The sequence below is a fragment of the Lissotriton vulgaris genome, chromosome 2_2 (genome assembly GCF_964263255.1).
Source record: "Lissotriton vulgaris chromosome 2_2, aLisVul1.2, whole genome shotgun sequence".
In the NCBI taxonomy this organism is placed as follows: domain Eukaryota; kingdom Metazoa; phylum Chordata; class Amphibia; order Caudata; family Salamandridae; genus Lissotriton; species Lissotriton vulgaris.
In genome coordinates, this window is record NC_141688.1 from 72,357,808 (window position 1) to 72,370,998 (window position 13,191).

At 46.5% G+C, this 13,191-nt stretch overlaps 1 protein-coding gene across 1 annotated transcript in view; it reads left to right on the forward strand.

The window, feature by feature from the left end:
• CSPG4 (chondroitin sulfate proteoglycan 4) overlaps window positions 1-13,191 on the forward strand; it is a 432,568-nt gene that overhangs the window by 349,021 nt on the left and 70,356 nt on the right. Inside the window, exon 6 of the mRNA XM_086959300.1 lies at window positions 1,598-1,799. Coding sequence (XP_086815426.1) covers window positions 1,598-1,799 — 202 coding nt within the window. The remainder of the gene's footprint in view (window positions 1-1,597; window positions 1,800-13,191) is intronic.

Sequence of the window (13,191 nt, forward strand, 5' to 3'; positions counted from 1 at the left end):
TGCCTCACGGTTGAGCTGTGCGGATGACGGAATGGTTCCGTCACAACCACACCCAGGAATGGAATGTTCAGCACCGGGGGGAAATCGGCGCCGCACGCAAGGTGTTAACGCTGCCTTGTAAATATGGTCCTCCTTGACACAGTTTTCTGCAGCAAAGTGGTGTGCGATGGGTGTTGCTGTGAGAGATCTCACGCACCACCCATGGATGTTGACACTGCTCCAGATTTACAGGGCTCTTTAAATCTGAGGGAGCGCCACAAATGTAGGCCTTCCCGAGGGAGGCGTAAGAGTGGCGCAAGAGGGAGAGATACTTTTATTTCTCCTCGCTTTTTGCTCTTTCTATGTGTGCTGCATTTTGCAGCACACACAGTAGGAGCAAAGCACCATTGATGATTGCTTTTGTGCAGGAAAGTATCCCTTCCTGCACAACAACAATCATCGCCAGTGCATGGTCAAGTACAGGAATGCGCTGTATTGTTGCAAATATGGTGCATTCCGTCAATTAGAAAATGGACCAGCTCGGCAAAGCAAAATTGCTTGCGGCACTGCGCTGCGCTTTTTTCTTGTAAATATGTTCCTAAGATACTAAAACGCCAGCTTCAGTGAAAAGAAGGAACAAAAACAATTGCTTTGTGTGTACAATGCATCTGTGAGAAAACAAATCTAATATTTGAGGGCGCAGTGTACTTTTGAGATGTAAAATAGTACCTCGTGCATTGCAATGCACACACACTCGTCTACACTAACAAGCTAGACCTCAAAAGCCACTGGTTGTGCATTTTCTCAGGCTGCTCGCTCGCTTTGGAGTGCCCAAGAAAAATAATCAACTTCTCATTTCGTAAGGCCCCCGGCCCTAAGACACCTCTGTTGCAGTAACTACGTGTAGCAGACTCGGCGCTCATTTGCCTATTTTCCTTTAAGTCTATGAGTGATTTGATTTAAACAGCTGTTTTCTAGTTATATATAGTAATACAATCTAGGATATGCAGGAAATTTAAGAGACACACAGAACATTTGGGATAGAAGGATAATTCTGCACTTGTTGCTGAAAATGGCCCGAAATCGTCAAATTTTAGGGCCACCCGGCCACAGAAAGCTGGTGGAGGTGGGTAGCCAAGGTACAGATTGGGAATGTGGCCATTCGGTGCAATATTTCGAAATCAACTTATGACATTTTTTAGGAGTGTGTGAATGTGTGAGTGAATGCATTTTATACCATAAAACTGCCTCATTTAAAGCTTGGTGCCAACCCAAGAAAGGGCAACTGGATCGCTTTACAATTTGCTTCCAAAGTGATGGACACATCATCGCTCTCCTATGAAGCCCGTAAGAGGCCATGAGTCAAGTCACTACTACACTAGATGCGACTACAGACAGGTATGATGCTGGGTTTCCCATGGCACTGCCAATGTATTCCGGAGCCAGAGGCTGCTTCTCATGCCAATATTCGGCTTATGTGCTCTTCTACCATCATTGTCTCATCCGCATGATCTTTATTTCACCAGATGTCTCAATATTTCTCTTGTGCTTGGATTTCTGTGCATTCTGGGTGCTGATGTCCCTCCTGTTCTATGCATAACGTGTGTGCTTCTTTCAGATCTGGGAGGGTGCCTCAGCAGCAGTCACAGCAGAGCTCCTGAGCAGCATCGACAAGGACTCGCCTCCTGAAGCAGTGGTGTATACCATCCAGCCCCCGGCCAGTGGCAAGGTCCTCCTGAGATCCTCCCCGGACAACCAAGAGATCCTGACCTTCACCCAGGCCCAAGTCAACCAAGGCCTGATTCTGTATCTGCACCAAGGTTCGTGGCGCGTGCAAACGGGCAAACGAGGCGGCGAGGGGCAACGCTCAGGCAGTTTCTATCTAATGAAGGCAAATAACATAACATAACATGTATTTGTCAAGTGCACGTTCGCCCAAGGGTATCCTGGCACTGAATAACAGATGTTTATTGTTACCCAACTCAATGGTACTAATCTTATCTACCTCAGAAGGATGAAAGGCTGAATGGATCGCCAGTATTTGAACCTGTGACTATGGGGTCGAACACAGGCCACTGCAGTGGAAGCATTAGCACACTAAGCCACCAAACACGGCTTATGAATCCTTTGCAAACAGCTTACCATTGTTCAGATCGATAGTTTATTGGTTAGGGTCATGACGCAAAAGGTTGTTAGTCTGCAACCATTTAAAGTGAGCATTGCTATTCGTGACGTTACTGTGCGTCTCCTCACTCAGTTGCGTGGACTGGCAGCAGCTGTGATCCCATCTGCTCATTACTGCCACGTTGACTGGGGAGATGGTTCGTGATCATGTTTTGAGTGTGCAGCTGTTCACTCGGGTATGAGATGAAGGCTCTCGGTCATTTCGGCACTGTGCGACTCCTTGCTTGGTTATTGAGGTTTAAAATCCGAAAGGTGTCATTAATGTATGGCTGCTCGCTGAATTGTGTGATGTGTGGGTTCTCAAAGATGTCATCAGTGTGGGACTGCCTACTTTTCTGTAGGAAACCCCAGACAGCTGGCATCTCTGGGAACCCACATCCCAAACAATTAAGCGAGCAGTCATATATTGACATATTTTGGAGGATGAGCTCATCGTGCTTGTATCATAATGTGACCTCGTGAATTGTTGTTTTGGGGGTGGCGCCCATTGATGACATCACCATGGAACTATTCACTCAATGAATTAGAGGTTGGGGTGTGAATGCTCTAATTGAAGTAGAATCTTACGCAAATGTTTAGAAGATTATTTCAGAAATGCGTTTACTCAGAGGCCATCAGTGCTTAATTTGTGCCGGTGCTTTCCGGTGCTTAGCACCGGCACTTAATTATCAGGGCCGGGACTTTGCATCTGCTGCGCACATCCACATTAATGTTTTTTAAAATGTACCGTTAATGTACTCGGTGCAGCAGCCACAGGCTCGCAGTGCGTTTTTCACATATCCTGCCGAGTGTGAGTCAGAGTGTCATGGCATTTAGTGTTGCGAATCATTTCTTAATCACTTAGCCTGCAGCACTTCCCAAGTCCAAGACAATATTCAAATTAATAATAAATATATATGTCATGGCGGCCGCGGCCCGTGCTCCCCTTATTAGTTCAGTCAGTGCAGTGTTGACTGTTTGCCACTTGCCAGGGGGCGGGCCGCGGAACAAACACACACACACACTGATTTATTTCGGCGGGCCGTGCTGGAGGTTCTGATAGGTTAGGGGCTGTGCGCGCGAGGATTCTTTACACTTTGCCACCAGTTGCCACGCCCCAGCATAACCACCCAGCTTCCAACCAGTCATTGTCGATGTTGTCAGCCCAGCCCGGCCCGACCCTACCGAGGACGAAGTTAAGAGCAGGCATCGATCAACTGGCAGCCATAGTACTACATATTGACAGTCTAGTAGCAAGCAGGCATCACCAGACCGCCGCGGCCTAATCAATCAAACTAATTAAAGCAGAGGTACAAGACTGTGCAGTGCAGCCAGTGTTTTCCCTGCCGGCCGGCCCACCACAAGTAACAGTAAGTGGGTACCTCAGTTTTTATAACAAACGATTTATTTACATAAGTGTATGTGTGCATTCTCACGCTCTCCGCAGCACTTCATGATTATCTGCAGCAACGCCACTGCACCACGTTACCTGCACATCTCCAAACTTCATACACCTCACCCCACACTTCTCTGGTAAGACAACCTACGTCTAACAAGCGCGGCATGACCTTGTCAGGAGTTGGAAGCCCTATGTGCATACCACAAAGCAATAAAATAAACACACATGTATGCGCACACAGGCACAAACAAACACGCACACACCGTAATGAAAACCCACACACACAAACATGCTTTCACACATGTGCATGCATGATGCACACATACATACTCACGGTCACAGGCACATAAGCACACATACACACAGGCACTCACTAATGCACTTACTCTGCCGTATTATCGAATTTGAAGGGACCATCAGCAAGACAGGGGCCCCTTTGATTGACTGCACAAAAGGGGTTTCCAGGGACTTCGCAGCCACTAGGGAACTGAGTTTACACATCCATGCCAGAGGGGCCTAACTGCGCCAGGTTCGCTGGAAAGCAGGATGGCAGAGAAACAAAGCACGAATGCCAGAAACCAGGGGGGGTGGGGGGTACATGTTATTAAAGGGGTCTACAAAGTGCACACAGGCCGTAGGATCTTAGTCCAGCTCAAACTGTGGTTTAGTGCAAAATGCTGGAATGCACCGTTCGAAAGAGGGTGTTAAAGAAACCGTTGAGTGTACAGAAAAACACAGTTCTCTTTATCGTGTCCTGCATCATTATAATAATAATTCCTATTTGTAAAGCGTGAGAATATCAGCCCTTAATGTTTCAAGGTGCTGTGGGTCACCGGGGAGATTGCTGAGCCGCCACAGGGGATCGCCCGGTGAATCTTGCGCTCCTTCTTTCAATAACCAATAGTCGGGGTTCTAGAATGCAAGTTTGATGACGTCAGGTTTTGTGTTGTTTTCTGATGTCATCTACTGCATGACCTCTGGTTTTTAGCATGTGTTCAGCTACTTCCGGTAGTTTTTGGGGGCTGGCAGCAGTGGCACAAATTAAGCACTGGTCAGATTAGAAGTTAAGAAGTGATTGTAAAGTAACTAACTTTAGTACCAGTAGCTAAGCGAAGCCAGCTAACTAGGGATGCCATTGATTATTCCAATAATATGCCATCACCGACAGTGCCAAAACCAACGCTGTTTTGTTTGGGTAGCGTGATGGAGGCAGTGCATGCATTGGATACTTGTGGTTGAGGACGAACTGATGGGTGAGCTAGAGTGGGGGAGGCAAGCTGAGAAAGTTCAAGATAAACTTTATGCGATGTTGTGGAGAAAATTAAAAGTGCATAGCATACTTTTTAATCAGCTCGCACTTGAACTGAAACTAGCTGAAGTTGGCCATAGTCACTGTGGAACCTCGGTGTGCACGTGCTGTGAAGCCATGTACTGCCACTGTATAATAGCTGCCATCACCTTTATTGCTGTGCTGCGTGAACCTGGCAGGGGCAGCATTACCGGGAATAGCTGGGAAGCATGCAAGGTAAGCCAAATTGAACTGAAGACACCGCCACCAACCTGCCTGACCTGCACAGATTAGATTACAAACGGATGAGAATGATGGTGACCTGCTGTGACCAGCCATCATCATATCATCCTGACCCTCCTCAGAAAAGTGGAGGTGGAGGTGGATGGGCCCTTGGGTGGTGGGTGGCGGTTGTGTTTGTGTGTTGTGTGTGTATATGTGTGCTTGCTGATTGTGTGAGACGAGGTCGGTATGTGTGTATCTTACATGTTAGAAAACAGCAAATGAAGTGAGGGATGCAATAAACATAACTTCAAACACTGTGTGCTGATTGTAATGATGTCAATGCAAAGTGCCCAGTGACCCAACTGGTCAGGCACTAGGACCGGCCCGAGCGAGGGACGAGGGCAGGCGGAAAGGGAGGAGCTGGGGACCAAGTGGGCAGGAAAGGGCAGTAAGCTGTTGGGACTTGAAGAAGGAGGATGATTAATAAAGAAGGTCCATGACCCTACCCCACGGTGTCCGCCTGAGTCATTGGGGCTGGACACTACAACTGGCGACGAGGGTGGGATGGAAACCCCAAGCGTGTGGACAGCCACAGCAGCAACCGGCGACCGACTGGCCCGGAGCTCGCCCCACGTCTGGAGGCTCGAGCGCGCTGCGAAAAACGCCCACCGAGTGCCCACCTCGGCGGCGGACGAGCGATAATAAAAAGCGCCTACCGAGTGCCCACCTCGGCGGCGGCATAGCGGTAATTAAAGCGCCTACCGAGTGCCCACCTCGGCGGCGGCATAGCGGTAATTAAAGCGCCTACCGAGTGCCCACCTCGGCGGCGGAATAAAGGTAATTTAAGCGCCTACCGAGTGCCCACCTCGGCGGCGGAATAGCGTTAAACAAAGCGCCTACCGAGTGCCCACCTCGGCGGCGGAAGCGCGCTGACAAAAGCGCCCACCGAGTGCCCACCTCGGCGGCAGAAGTGAAGGAAATTGCCCTACCTTGATTGGTGACTCAAGCGGTGGACCACGGCTCCGGTGAGTGAAATCGCCGCCTAACTGCCCCCCCCCCCGAAGAAACGAGCAGAAACGACCGAAATCTCGCCGAAAACGAGATTCCCGGCGGCCATCTTGAAGTCAGGCAATATTGACCAATCCCCTGCGAGGGATCATCGGCGGCCATTTTGGAGTCAGGCAAAGAGCCTGAAACAGCAAATAAGCACTGACAAGCAACAAACAAGCACTGACAAGCAACAAACAAGCATTGGCAAATACAACAGCTGTAACAAACAAGCATTGGTAAATACAAAAGAAGACAACAAACAAGCACTGGTGAGTGCAACGAAATAACAAACAAGCATTGACAAGCAACAAACAAGCATTGGCAAGTAACAAACAAGCACTGGTGAGTGCAACGAAATAACAAACAAGCACTGACAAGCAACAAACAAGCATTGACAAGCAACAAACAAGCATTGACAAGCAACAAACAAGCATTGACAAGTAACAAACAAGCATTGACAAGCAACAAACAAGCATTGGCAAGTAACAAACAAGTAACAAACAAGCACTGGTGAGTGCAACAAAATAACAAACAAGCAACAAACAAGCATTGGCAAGTAACAAACAGACACTGGAGAGTGCGACGGAGACAACAAACAAGCACCGGCGAGTGCAAAGAAAACAACAAACAAGCACAAGCAAATACAATAGAAAATGAAGGCACCGGTAAATAACGACAAGCAAGCAATAAGGAAAATCAGAGAAGCATGAGTAGACAGATATCAAGGAAGCCGTCTATCATCAACTAAGTCATTGGATAACACGGGAAGCAAAGGAAACAGTCCTGTGACCGTAGCAGATCATGGCGGTGGGAAAAGCAACACAACAATCCAATCCCTGCATTGAAGTGCCACCCCCAGTGACGCAGACTGACATTCAGAATTTGGGCCCTAAATGGAACCGGTGGCTGGAATCACTGGATGAATTTCTTGACGCCACCGGTGAGCGAAGAGATGGAAAGTGTCTGACACTACTACTACAGCTGATAGGTCATGAGGGCCGACGCTTAATTAGAACATTTTCTGAAAAGGACACAGAGACTTATGAAAGACTACAAGAGACACTACGCACCCATTTCAACGCAAAGGATGACGTGGATCATGAGCGCATCGTTTTCAACACAGCACAGCAGGAACCAGGAGAATCATTGCCAAACTTCATCACCCGTTTGCAGAGTCTGGTGCAACGTTGCCACTTCAGCACATTTACAAATGAGGACGCAGTTCGACTTCGGATAATCGAAGGCTGTTCAAGGTCTAGTACAAAGCACAAGATTCTTCGAGGGCATTGGTCGCTAAAGGAAATAATCAAGAAGGCCGAAGCTGGAGAGCGGGTCAAAGCAAGAGAACTATCAAAAGAACCGCACCTATGTGCAAGACACCAAGATACCAGAAAAGAGACATCTCTAAGGTCGGTGAATAAAGCACAAGAGATAAACAAAACAAGAAACGGGGAGGATGAAGACAGATCAGAGATAAGACAACGAGAGAAACAAAGTAACATGAAGTACTCTGAGTCAACAACACAAAAGACCGGGATGATCCAGGAGTACGACAGCGTCACTTATTCAACCTCAAACTCAACGTGTAGTGCAAGTGATTATGAAGCAGATGAAGCATCAAGTGAGACAGAATGCACCAATGGACCAGATGACAGCCTGCCCAACAAATGTGCAAGAAAGGCAAATTATAGAAGTCTGGACCAGTTACGCCAGCACTGGAATTCGGTACATGATCACATCCGTAACACAGATGTCAGTGCACAAAACAAGCGGGAAGGAGAAGCAAACCGGATAAGACGGACTGACTCACTCGGACACCGGGAAGAGGAAGACAAACACATCCACGACATCCGAGACAATAAAGAAACCGAGAGGAGGCCATCATCATCACACGAGAGAGGTAGAAATGAAATGCCAAGAGATCAACCACAAGAGATAGATATGTGGTCATCAAACAACCCATCCAGTAAGACGACATCGAAGTCATTTCGAGAAAGGTACCCGGAGAAATATGCCAAAGAGAACTCCGACTCTAGGAGCAGCCCATCACGGCCCACCTATCTCAAAAATCATCTATTCAAGACACACTCAAGAGAATGGTATCAAAGGACATCAACAGAAGACTCCTCTGATTCAGAAAGCATGTCTGTTCGATCCCTCGAGTCGACCGAGTCATGGTCCCGACGACGGCCATGGCGTCAACCACCTGAACACACCTCAGAACCAAAGGACATCAGTCACGTCAAGAGTAATGTATCTCACATCAATGTCCCTGAGTACTCAGTCACTCCACAAGACAACCTGTCATGTCAACCGCAGATACATCAAGATACAAACCATATACCTTCACCACTGATAGGGTCAGCGAGGCTGACCCACAGGGCCTACGGAAAGAAAATAAAGATAGTGGACACCACCAACCGGATGGGAAAGGAATATCCAGTCACCCCGCAAGGAAGACAAGGCGTGTTAACAGAGACAGATCATCATCAGATGAGAGAGAAACATGCACAGGCCCAGACAGTCAAACAGCTCACCAGTCCCAAACATGAGTGGGAGTGGGTGAGGCAAACAAAGGCAGCGAATGAGTCCCCGAACCAAACCAAGATGGTCTTTTCAGATAGCGCCTCACCGTCTGGTATACATGACTTTGAACAGGAAGGCAGTGCTATCCTCGACCAGACAAGACAAAAGGAAGTAAAGTCATATGCGGGTGCTCGGAAAAGAACCCGAACAACACCCCCTCATGAAGAAAATCGAGCGTCAATCAAACAAGAGCCCCATATGAAGACTGACTGCCGCCATCAAGTTGAGCTTTTCACAGTCACCTCAGAAACTGAAAGTAAGTGGATCACCCAGAAGCTGATTGGAAACCACCACGAACCTGAGCACAAGAAGACCACGCGAGACGTCTCGCAATTAGAAAGATACACTACTGTAACAAAGGATGTTCTCATCAAAGCAACAGAAAGCCATACAAAAGAAATGGAGATGCATCTTCGTAGCCCAAATAGGCGGCCTGCAGACCCGTGTGGCTGACTGAGGAACTATTAAACATGTTAGACGCTAAGTTTATTTTGTCAACAAGGGGGAGATACAATAGTGTGATGCAGTCTAGCGTTTCAACAAAACTGAACTATAAGAATTGCAGAGGCTGACGGAAGACGACTCACCCGCAATGTGAAACCGAAACTGGAACAGAGAGATCCTGAGACACTGCCAATCAGGCATTGATGGAGACTGCCGCTGAGAATGAGCCCGACAGGCCCTACCGTATCGCTTCATCGAAGAATTCAAAAGAAAGACAATTTCCTGTTTTGCCGTGATGTATATTATTTTGTTTTCTTTTATACACAGAGGGGGGAGATGTAATGATGTCAATGCAAAGTGCCCAGTGACCCAACTGGTCAGGCACTAGGACCGGCCCGAGCGAGGGACGAGGGCAGGCGGAAAGGGAGGAGCTGGGGACCAAGTGGGCAGGAAAGGGCAGTAAGCTGTTGGGACTTGAAGAAGGAGGATGATTAATAAAGAAGGTCCATGACCCTACCCCACGGTGTCCGCCTGAGTCATTGGGGCTGGACACTACACTGATAACCAGTGCATTCAACTTCAAACACTGTGTGCTGATAACCAGTGCATTCACATCCGACTGCTGTGCTATTTGGTGCCCATGTTCCTACACTCTATATGTATGCAAATACTATCTTGTGACTGAAGGACAAGTGTAACACATTCAAGCACACAAAAAGCCCGCTTTACCTCAAGCTACAAATTGTGAGTGGGCGTCCCTTTGTGAAATGCCCTTTAACACTCCTCTGTCCTGCATTGATTTGATCTGCAGGCACCCCGCTTACTGATAATTGCTGAAATTAAAATGGGTGTGTGATGGTGTTGAATGGTGTCTGCGTGTAACACTCGCATTCTTGTGCTAATCTTTCCACCTGTTCTTCACCAATACATATGAACAATCACTCGAGCAAACAGTTCTGTGTATTCCGCACTGGGCTACAATTCAGAGTGAGAGATAGCAGGAACCCAATGAAGACAAAGGATGGCTGGAAGCAGATGAACGAGGAAGGGCATGGTAGCTGATCAGAGAGACAATGCTATTTCAATCGTGCATCCATTTATAAAGGCAATTTAAGAAAGTGAAGGTAATATCCAGCACCATTTATAATTGCATCGCAATAAAGGGTGTGGTTATGAATTATGCAGCAAATGTAGTGGCGCCGGGATCCAGGGCTGTGTAAGGCCCGCTGAAGCTCAATTATATTGTAATTTTATAACCCAATCAGGGGATAGGCTGCCTATTTTCCATCTTTGCATTAAGTCCTGTGGCAATCAAGTTACGCCACAGATCTCAGTTAGTTCAGTTAAACTACAATGTATTGCACCCTTACTTTTACATTTGTGATGCTTTTGCTCTAGCAGAATTAAAAAATGAAAGGGAACCAAAATCCATGGCTATTGGGGCTGTTCAGTGGGTCTGTTATAATAATAGTTTTCATCAACTAACTTTTCAGTGATTCTGACCCCTAAGAGGCACCAGATATTTTTCATGTCTGAGCTACATTTCAAGTATTTTGTTCACGCGTTTTGTCTTTGACTTTCCCACATAAGTTTTCAGGATAATGATTTGGATACATACCTACATCATTTTTTTCCATAGAGGTAGGTTTATTTGAGCTCAAATATAAAAAGGTTCTAACCTACAATACTGGCAGTTTTTATCAACAAAGCTTCATGGTGGATGGGAGACAGTTCGTGCAGTACCTGGATATCTTTAGTGAGTTACTGCTGGCAAAAGGTAACTAGTTATAAGACTAAGGAAAGAACTGCTCAAGAACTTGGTAAATGGAAACTATTTTCTCAGATGGCTGGGGAGCAAAAATCAAAGAAGCAAAGATGCCTTTTTTAGGTGGTATCAATTGCACATATCGACGCAGAAAAAAACAATTATACAAGGTAAAACCTGTTTAATATTAAATAGTCTGATGACTCTTTTTAATATCTCAGCATGAAGGCTAGAGGCAGGGAAGGAGTGATGCAAGCCCCAGTGTGAGAGTCGTATCCTGACTGAGTTCCAGTCTCTGCCCAACAATGCCTGCTTTCTCTGCCTTCCATAATCTAGTCCCTCTCTCTCCACAAGGGCTTGACCTCACTCTCTCCAATACCTTCATGCCTGGACATTCTTTTCTCAGCAATCATTGCTCTCCCTCTTCCTCCCAAACCTCTTGCCTACAAACCATCTGCTCTCAGCACATTTCCTGCTTTTGCCCTGTCTCCCATCAGCAGTGCCTGCTCGACCACTCTCCCTACCCCTTCCTGCTTTGTTCTCAGCATTGCCTTCTTTTATACCCTTCCTCTCCTTGGTCCCTCTCTTCTCAGCACTGCCTTCTTTCTATCTTGTCCCTTCTCCTGATCGCTCTGAAGTTTCGCTCTACTTAGTAAAAGAGGGTGTTCCACTATCCCTGGTGAGTGATCACACCCATAGTCAAATCTTGGTGCAGTGTATGTACAAGACGAAAGTTGTATGGCTGTTGTGAGAAATTAGGTTGTTGATTGAAGGGGAGGGTGTGAGCCTTTCTGAAGCAACAGTCACAATCCCTGTCAGGGTGAACCTTAGAAGTAACTAAATTAATCTGTGCTTATACCTCTGATAGCTTGGCACAAAAACAGTCAGGATTAGCATTGAGGCAATGTGTTAAGTATTTATTCAGTATATTACAGTGAAAACACAACATAAGAATAACCCCATACCAACTTAGAACAATAGAGTAAAATGTAATACATTATTTGACACCAAAAGGACAAAAATCTAATTGTTAGAACTGGAGATGTGCAATTTTAAAGATTAAGTGTGGATATTGCACCTAAAAGCACAAAGCCCCACTTGTGGTCATCTGGTCGTGCTAGACTGGGGGAAAGTCACAAGTTCAGGCTGACCGCTAAAATACAGGGACCAGGATATACCCCAGTATTCTTCTTTCCCCAAGTCCGCACATAGAGCACAGGAATATTTCATGTATTCCCTTTCAGTGCATTAGTGAATTTAGCAAATTTACGCCAAAATTGTGCTTTAAATGCACTTTCTGATTTAATTTTTATTCAAAATTTACTTATGGCGCTGGAGGGGAGGAACCTTCAATCAAAGCCATGTTGGAGGAAGGCTTGCTGGCTGAAATTCAACTCCGGTATTACATCTGGCTTTCAGCAGTGTCAGTTGTAGAATTTGGACGGAGCATATACAGATGTGGGTGGAGCCAGTGGTGGAAGTAGGTGGAGCCAGGGGAAGTGGGTGTGGCCTCATAAAAAAATTGGAGCACCTGCACTTATTATTTTACAAATTAAGCACTGGAGGCCATCATTGTATGTCATTCAAACAGATTTAGGGGTATGGGTTTCTAATAATAGCACAGCAATGACGCATAGGTTCTGAATGGTATACATGTGTAACTTTCTGCTCAAACGTTCGAGAGTCTGTTACCCAATGATGTCATCAATGAGTGACTGTTACTCTAATTACCGAATCACAACCTTGAAGCCTGAGCGCTTATAGGGCCTTATTTACAACAAAGTGACACAGCGCGGCACCGCAAGCCATTTGACTGTGACACGCTGTGTCACTTTCAAAGCACAGGGATGCGTCATATTTACAACAATTTGTCGCATTCCTGTGCTTTCCCCTGCGTTGTATGCAATTTGTTGCCATGTGCCAATGCAGGCACTCTTGCGCCATGGTGCAAGGGTGTCTGCGTTCTTGTGCAGGTATGTCTTACTGCACAAAAACAATTGCATGAGGTGTTTTCCTCTTTCTATGTGTGCTGCAGCATGCAGCCTGCATAGAAAGAGGAAATCTAGGAGAAATATAAGTATTTCTCCTCATTGCGCCAGGGGAGGTGTAGGATTTTGACGCATTTCCAGGTTTACAAAATGTTGTAAATATGGGAATACCTCAGAATCCATGGGTGTTGCATGGAAACACCAACAGTAACACCCACACATGCCCCTTCTACGCAAAGTGCTGCGTGAAAAGGGGCCATATTTACAAGGCCACGAAAAGCCATGGGAGGTGGCTTTACGTGCC